An 8274-nucleotide genomic window follows, 5' to 3' on the forward strand; every position below is an offset into this window, starting at 1 on the left:
AAATCCGTAGTCCTCCCCATCAAAGTGTGGAGGCTTGCCGAGAGGAATGGATAATAAATGAGCATTTGTACTTTGAGGAATACGAGAGTAATCAAAAGAAAAGTTCGAATTGACCGGTTTCCTTCTCTCGTAGTCGTTGTGGTCGTCGTCCTTTTGGGAAGAAGTAGACTCATCGCTGTCGTCGTAGTAGACAATTTCCTTGATGCGCCTTGTCTTCTTCTTCTTCCCGTCTTTCCGTCTATGGCCCGAGCCGGAGTCTGTGGGCTTGTCATCCTTCGGCTCGTTGACGAAGAATTCCTTCTCTTTGTCGTTAATCACGATTCCCTTCCCCTTAGGATCCATCTCTTCGGGCGGTTAGTCCCTTTGTGAAGAGAACGGCTCTGATACCAATTGAGAGCACCTAGAGGGGGGGTGAATAGGTGATCCTGTGAAACTTGAAAACTTAAGCCACAAAACTTGGTTAATTGTTAGCACAATAATTGCCAAGTGGCTAAAGAGGAATCCTCAACAAAACACAATAACCAACAAGGATCAATCACAGAGATGGCACGGTGGTTATCCCGTGGTTCGGCCAAGACCAACGCTTGCCTACTCCACGTTGTGGCGTCCCAACGGACGAGGGATGCAATCAACCCCTCTCAAGCGGTCCAAAGACCCACTTGAATACCACGGTGTTTTGCTTGCTTTTTCTCAATCCCGTTTGCGAGGAATCTCCACAACTTGGAGCCTCTCGCCCTTACACTTGAAATTCACAAAGAAGCACAGAGCAAGGGAGGGATTAGTAACGCACTCAAGACAAGAAATCACAGCAACACCACGCACACAAGTCGCAACGAGAGCTCACAACACAACTCAATGAGTTCACCACTCAACTAGAGCTCTAATTGCTATCGCAAAGAATCAAAGGCGCGGAATCGATGTCTTGGTGCTTAGGAATGTTGTAGGAATGCTTGGTGTGCTCCTCCATACGCCTAGGGGTCCCTTTTATAGCCCCAAGGCAGCTAGGAGCCGTTGAGAGCAATCTAGGAAGGCTGATCTTGCCTTCTGTCGACTGGCGCACCGGACAGTCCGGTGCACACCGGACACTGTCCTGTGCCCGATTTCCTTCCATAAATGGCGCAGTCGACCGTTGGCAGCCTGAGAGCCGTTGGCACACCGGACATGTCCGGTGCACACTGGACAGACCGGTGCCCCCTTCTAGCCGTTGGCTCGGCCACGTGTCCCGTGCAGATCGCGCGGCCGACCGTTGGCCCTGCCGACCGTTGGCTCACCGGACAGTCCGGTGCACACCGGACAGTCCGGTGAATTATAGCCGTACGTCGTTGATGGTTTCCCGAGAGCGACGAGTTCGCCTGTGAACGGCACACCGGACAGTCCGGTGAACCACCGGACAGTCCGGTGATTTATAGTCGTACACCGTCGTCGAAGTCCCCAGAGCAGCCTTTTCGCCAGAGCCAGCCTGGCACACCGGACACTGTCCGGTGCACCACTGGACAGTCCGGTGCACCCAGACTGAGCAGACTTTGGCTGCTCGAGCCATCTCTTCTCCAACTCGATTTTTTCTGTTTCCAGCACTTAGACACAATACATTAGTCCATAAAACAATGTACTAAGTCTGAGAAACATACCTTTATCCTTGATTTGTACTTTATCCACCTTTTTACACTAGAGCACTTGTGTTGGACACTAAATCACCAAAATACTTAGAAATGGCCCAAGGGCACATTTCCCTTTCACCCTTTCAGTCGCCAATGGCCGATTCTAAGGATGGCACCAAGGTCTCCACAAGCAACATCATGAAGGTTCGTGCGTATAAATTAAGGAGGAAAAGTTGCTCTAAAAATCCTTGAATGTTAAATCAATAGATTAGAGAATGTTCTAAGGATGGAAAGGAGAGACAGATGATGAACAAATAAAGTATGCTTTGACCTGAAAATTGACGGTATAAATCATATGTTGGTCGCAAGAGTTGGGTGCCAACCTTGACACTAAAATATATGGTGCCGAATTCAGCGCTGAGGTCTATGTCTCCGGGCTTAACGTCATAAGCCATGTTGTCGAGTTATTGTCACGTAGGAGTCACAGTGACATGGTATCACCTATGCCGCCTAGCCATATAAACTAGGTGAGCTAGGTCATATTGCCGACACAGGTCCAAACAAGTTTAAGTGATGTCTAAACATGATGTTTTTTAAAAGGGACATTTGTGATTATATCCTTCTCTAATCTTGCAAGTGTGATCTTACCCGTCGGTTTTTCAGCTTTGTGATTCTACCCCTTTATTTTGAAATCGAAGCATTGTCATACCCTTGTGCCCTTGCATACAGTTAACCGTGTTAATTCAGATGAGAAAAGACAAAAATGCCATATAATTCATTGTGATTTTATCCCACGTTATATTATATTATTGTGATTTTTCTCTTGTTGGAGTTGTGTCCATACAGAATATGAGGGTAGTTTGGATCACCCATTTCTTTTCTTTTATTATTTTTTAAACCACTAATTCTGGCGGATAAACGATAGGTTCGTTTTCAAAATGGAGGGTAAAATCAAAGAGTTAAAAACGGAAGGTAAAATCATAATTACAAGACCAGCCAAGATATAATTACAGTTGTCCTAAAAACAATAGAGCTTTTTTTTATATAAAAAAATAATGTCCTCTCCACATGCGTGGCCACGTCGGCGAGGTCGCGTGCCATCTTGCATTTGCAGTCGGGCGTGCAGGGGTCTGGTTGCTGTCTCGGCACCGATCTGGCCGGACCGAGACGGGGGGGCAGCCAGCAGTGGTAGTTGTAGTAGCCCTGTAGCTGCCATGTCGCGCTCCCGCCGCTGCAGCGAAAGGGACACCGAAGCCGAAGCAGATCTGAATCTGAACCTGCTCTTGAATCTGACGAGAGGGCGGGTGAGGAGGAAGAACCTTCTCCGCTCTGCTCTTATCTAGCTGAAAGGCTGCGCTTCCGTTGCTTTGAACCTTCTCTGCTCTGCTCTGCTCTGATTCTCGAAGCGGATCCATGGACCATGGCGTGTTCATTCAAGGAGCATGCAAGAAAACAACGACGACGGAAGAACACTAGTTACATGTTCGTTCACGGACCGGACCATTCATGGTCCAGGCCTCCAGCTCGCGGCAACGCTCGATCGATCGTCTTTCCTTCCGAGATCGAGCGATACCACCATACACACGACCACCATATTCTAGTACATATGTAAAAGCCATGCCATATTGCCATATACACCACCGAAAAACAAAATTCAATTGCTTTATTGCGACAGCTGGACCACTGCTGATCCTGTGATCCACGCCCGGCCGCCACCGCCACGGCCGTCCCGCCACCACCCGCATCACGCCTCGCCGTCGTCGAAGTTGCGCGCGTAGCTGACGGAGTCGTAGCCGAAGTCCGGCGGCGCGGCGGCCTTGAGCGGGCGGCCGTCGCGGCCCAGCAGTCGGCGCGCGCCGGCGCGGAGCCTGACCAGGACGTGGCGCCACCCGCCCGGTCCGCCGGCGCAGGCGCAGCGGCAACCGCCCAGCGGCCTTGCCTCGTCGTCGTCGTCGCCGCGGGGCGCGAACGGCGCCGTCACCCACTCCCACCACCGCCGCAGCGCGCCCGCCGCCGCCAGCGCCTTGGCGGTCGGCATCGACCTCGCGCGCCGGAACGCCGCTGCCGCCGAGGACGACAGCCCCGGCGGCGGCCTCACGTGCGCCGAGAACGAGGACACGCGCCGCCGCAGCCTGGTGCCGGCGGCGGCCGCCGTGGTCACCGGGAGCTGCTCCTCGCTCCGCCGCGGCTTGATCGTCTCCAGGATCGCGTCGGTCGCCATTGCGCCGGGGAGTCCGAGCGGGCCGTGGGAGGGAGAGATCTTGGACGCGGGGGCTGGTTGGTAGTAGGCCTGGGGATATTGGGTGACTGAAGAAGAGCGAGCTGGAGCGGCAGCTGTGTTGCGAGCAAGAGCAATCGTGCGTGCCTAGTGCTGTACACCAAACTATGTGTATCTACGTACGTGCTTAACGGGCAGAAAAAGTATAAAGGGAAAAAAAGAGAGCCGAGTGCAGCAACGCCGATTGGCCGTCAATGCGCGCGGCGAACAAGAGCGAGCTCGAGTCTCGCATTGCATTTGCATACCAGCGTCTGCAATGCAAGGGGCGCGTATCGGCGACCTTTCGTGTAGAGGAAGAGTACCTGAACCGACGAAGCCAAAAAGCTCACACGCCATAACGCGCCCCAACAAATTGGGCTGTCTAGTAGGCTGCGGCCCAGGGATTCTACTCCCTCGCATTCTTTTTTCTCGTTCATATCATCACTAGTGTATTGTGCGCGCCCATGCGCGCGTGGAGCAGAGTGATCTGTGTGTATAGCGTGATGTCGTGGTGGATGATGGTAATTAAATAGAAAACTTAAGGGGTGTTTGGTTTATAGGGACTAATGTTTAGTCCCTTCATTTCATTCCTTTTTAGTGTATAAATTGCTAAATATAGAAACTAAAATAAAGTTTTAGTTTCTATATTTGGCAATTTTGGAACTAAAATGAAATAAAATCTAGGGACTAAACATTAGTCCCTAGAAACTAAACACCCCCTTAGTTATACAGTAGATAAATGTTGTAGCATATATTGTAATGCAAACTTAGAGTGGTTTGACAGGTCATACATGCAGTTTGTTTGTAAACAAACAACGTAATATTCATTAAAAAAGGAGTTGGAGGTGGCCTCGAATTAGTTGCCAGGAAATGGAAAGATATGTGTTTTCTCCTACGAGACGCACCAACACACATAAAACAAGACAGCTTGTAGGAGGTTTGTCGTATGCACACAAAAATAGATAAGTAAATGACAATAATATTAAAGAACAAAGATAACAGAAAGAGAATTTCCAATTCTTAGTAAATGGCAACAAACAGAGGACTACAAATACTCGGTAAACAATTGAAAGGAGGCATACAAGAAGACAGAGGCAGACATGAGATGTGAGGGATATGGCACCTTGATAGCTAGATAAGTGTCCCTGGACTCTGCTGCAATGTATGCACAAATAACCATTACATACATCCCTAAAGCACAAGGACAGTCATCAGTCAGTGCAAACAAAAAAAGTAAGAAAACAACCTACCATTTATAGAACACAAACATAATACTCCCTGGACCAAATTATAGTTAGCTTTGTCTTACTTTAAATTTTTATATCTTTGATGAAATGTATAGGAGAATGCACATTCCTAATAACTTGGTCAGTTTTAGAAGATTGATTTAGGACAAAAATAAAGTGTCATGTAATTTAATGCAGAAAAAAATGTGCTATGTATTCACAACGGAGGGAATAACATCTATGCATATAGTCACGCTTCAAGATAATTAAGAATAATAGAACATAATTGAATAATATTGTGTGTTGTTTAAAAACATCCCTTCTTTGTCTCATGCCAAAGGACATGTTCAAAACCAGCCTAAATCTCACTTGCTTAACTATGTCGCTATGTATGGGAGTTTTATTCACATGTGTTTCTTCTATATGCACGGAGGCTGTCTTACACATGCGGGTGTTGAGTTTTTTTTATTAAGTTGAATATTATTTCGACAACGTGAGTGCGATGCAAACATAAAGCAGGATCAAAAGAACCATTTAGAGCCAGCATACCTGGCCGCCAGAATCGTCTGTCTGCTTATTTTGGCACGACGAAAAGGTCGACGACACAGGACCCATCATTTCCTCAAGGGTCGTCTGTCAGCTTTGTTGTAGTTCGTTGACAGGATCACACCCTGCTAATCCACAGGCTACGACAAACCAAAAATGGAAAAAATGCAGGTGGGGGAGGAAAGAGAAAAATGAGATTAATTTGGGATCTGGACCCAGGCACGCCGGAAGTGGATGTCGGAGAGCATCTGCGTGGCGGAGCAAACCTCAAAGCATGACGCCTCGCTGCAGCGGCGAGATGGGAGCTAAAGATCTTCAGCGCGGACACCTTCTACTATGGCCCTCCCTCATCCGCTACCATGTGCCCCATTCCATGGACGATGAGTGTCTCAAATCTCCGACGTGCCGCCACTGCCATTATATGTTGTGTTGTGCTCTGACTGCGACTGTGCCGACGCCTTCTGTTTTGGCCATCTCACCTCAGCGTCCGTGCGTCCCACTCCATCGTGTACGGTGTACTTCTCCCGCTCCTCAATTCATCCAATCTCGCCTCGAGTCGGCCATGCACCGGCGCGCCGCCACCGCCATGCCCGGGGAGTTGGAGCAGGGTTGATTAAACGTTCAAGCATCTGCTCGCCTCCACGAGCTTGGCGAGGCAGGGAGCTCGAGGGCGCAGGGTTGGCGCAGGCGGGAGCTAGGGGAGGAGGGTTGGTGCGAGCAGGGCAGGGAGGTGGAGGCGGAGGGTTGGTGCGGTCGGCAGAAGGAGGAAGGGGCCGACCCTGTATGAGGGATGGGTCGCAGCCTCACGGGCGAGGGCAAGAGAAGCATCGAGAAGGTTCTGGGGCAAGACTGTGGAGGGGGAGTGCTCGTCAAGGGGTGGAGGCCGGTGCACCGTTGATTAGAAATCAAACACACCAGAACATTTCTAGGCGACGTGGACACCGCGAGAGAGCTTGGTTTGAACCGGCTTTCATATATAGAAATATGCCAGTATCAGAATTACTTTGTTAAAAGCCACTAGGAATTAGAGCTCCCTCCGCGCTTCACGCTGGCACGCTCTCCGCTCGGTCGACGCGTGGCCCACGCTACTGTTGTTCTCGCACGTCGCACTGACACAGCACACCATTGTTTTGTTTTCTCTCTCCCTCCACGTGAACATTCTCTCTCTTGTATTATTAAAGCAGCACTCTCAATCGACTCATCCGCACACATCCTCTCTCTTTCCCATTGTCTGCGTCCAGCCATGAGAAGCAGGCAGAGCGGAGGCCTGGCGAGCGGAGCTGTAGCACGTGACCACCCGACGACCTAGGACCTCGGCAAGCGAAGCCCCGCCCCTTCGTCAAATGCATCTGTGAGCAAAGTCATATCCTCTCCCTCTCCCTCTCACTCCCCTCCCCAACCTCTCCCGGATTGCTCACTCCGAAGCACCTCCCTCTCCTAAGTCCCATCCAATTCCCACCGCGTTGCGTCGCCTCGCTTTCTCACTCTCTCCCTCGGTAGCCGACGCGCTCCCCGCCGTCGTGGTGCGGCCCTTCCTTGACGTCTTCCGCTCCGATGACGCCGACGCCACCGTCGCCTCCGGCTCGCTCGCCGCGCTCCACAAGGTCGTGTCCCTCATGGGCCAAGCGCTCAGGGAGGTCATCGACGCTGTTGCTAGCTGTCAGTTCGAGGTCGGGGCTCAGCCCACCCGAGGAGGACATGCTCATGAGGATGTTGTAGGTGGTCGTCGCATGCTTCCGCGTCGTGCACGAGGCCGTGGCCAAAGGCGAGGTCTTGCAACGGTCTCGTGCCATGTGATGCATGAGCTCGTCCGATGTGTTCTTGCCTCGGCCTCAGACCTATATCCACGAATCCAAGATCTGATTTGTTGCTCAACCCAACGGTATGTAGGGTTGCAAATATTAGCTTCTTGCTCTGTATATCAAATAGAATGGGGTAGGATTCATACAATTTTTTGAGTGGAAGATCAGCTGACACTCGCGTAAGTTGTTTACACTAGAAATGTTTTTTTATCAAGGTTATTAAACCTGGCACAATTTAGGGCTAACCTGTGTTTGATGTTTTGCAGCAAGAGTGAGGGCTATGATGCATCGTCAATCCAAGGAATATTATCCATAAGAAGTATTGAAAACCCCTTAATACAGAATGAGTGTCCTAAAGGTTTTGGTGGCAACTGATAATTTTGGAGCAATTCTGTGTTTCTGTTCCTTTACCCACATAGATTGTAGAATTTGTGTTCAGGACTCCGTGTAGGTAAATGTTAGGCTGTAATGGCAAATTTTATCTGCACATTCTTAAGGTTGTAATATGGGCTGAAGAAAATTTTCAGTCTAAATAATATACTTTCTGCACTTACAATTAAAAGATTATTACTAAAGTTGTGTGCCACTTGTGACTTGTGAACTTCTTTTTCCATTGTCTGCAAGTAATTTGCCTAACAAAAGGTCTAATATATGTACATGGATTTATAATGGTATATATTGTTCTTACATTTGTCATTTGTTAGTGTTATGTTGATCCATAGCTTGGAGTGAAATACATAGTAGGTCTGTTTATACCTTCTAGCATTGATCTTACTGACCTTCAGTTATTTTGATTATATATGCATTTGGGGCAGCAAGATCGAGTGCAATATGAAGTCCAGACA

The 8274-nt window shown here is 49.3% G+C and overlaps 1 protein-coding gene across 1 annotated transcript; it reads right to left on the reverse strand.

Annotated features, from left to right (window-relative positions):
* Positions 1-2584: 2584 nt before the first annotated feature.
* LOC100277899 (uncharacterized) lies at positions 2585-4470 on the reverse strand. The gene has a single exon (NM_001151347.2). It carries the CDS (start codon positions 3817-3819, stop codon positions 3343-3345), a length of 477 nt encoding a protein of 158 aa, NP_001144819.2. The 5' UTR covers positions 3820-4470; the 3' UTR covers positions 2585-3342.
* Between the last annotated feature and the right edge of the window lie 3804 nt (positions 4471-8274).

Source organism: Zea mays, chromosome 4 (genome assembly GCF_902167145.1).
Source record: "Zea mays cultivar B73 chromosome 4, Zm-B73-REFERENCE-NAM-5.0, whole genome shotgun sequence".
Taxonomy (NCBI): Eukaryota; Viridiplantae; Streptophyta; class Magnoliopsida; order Poales; family Poaceae; genus Zea; species Zea mays.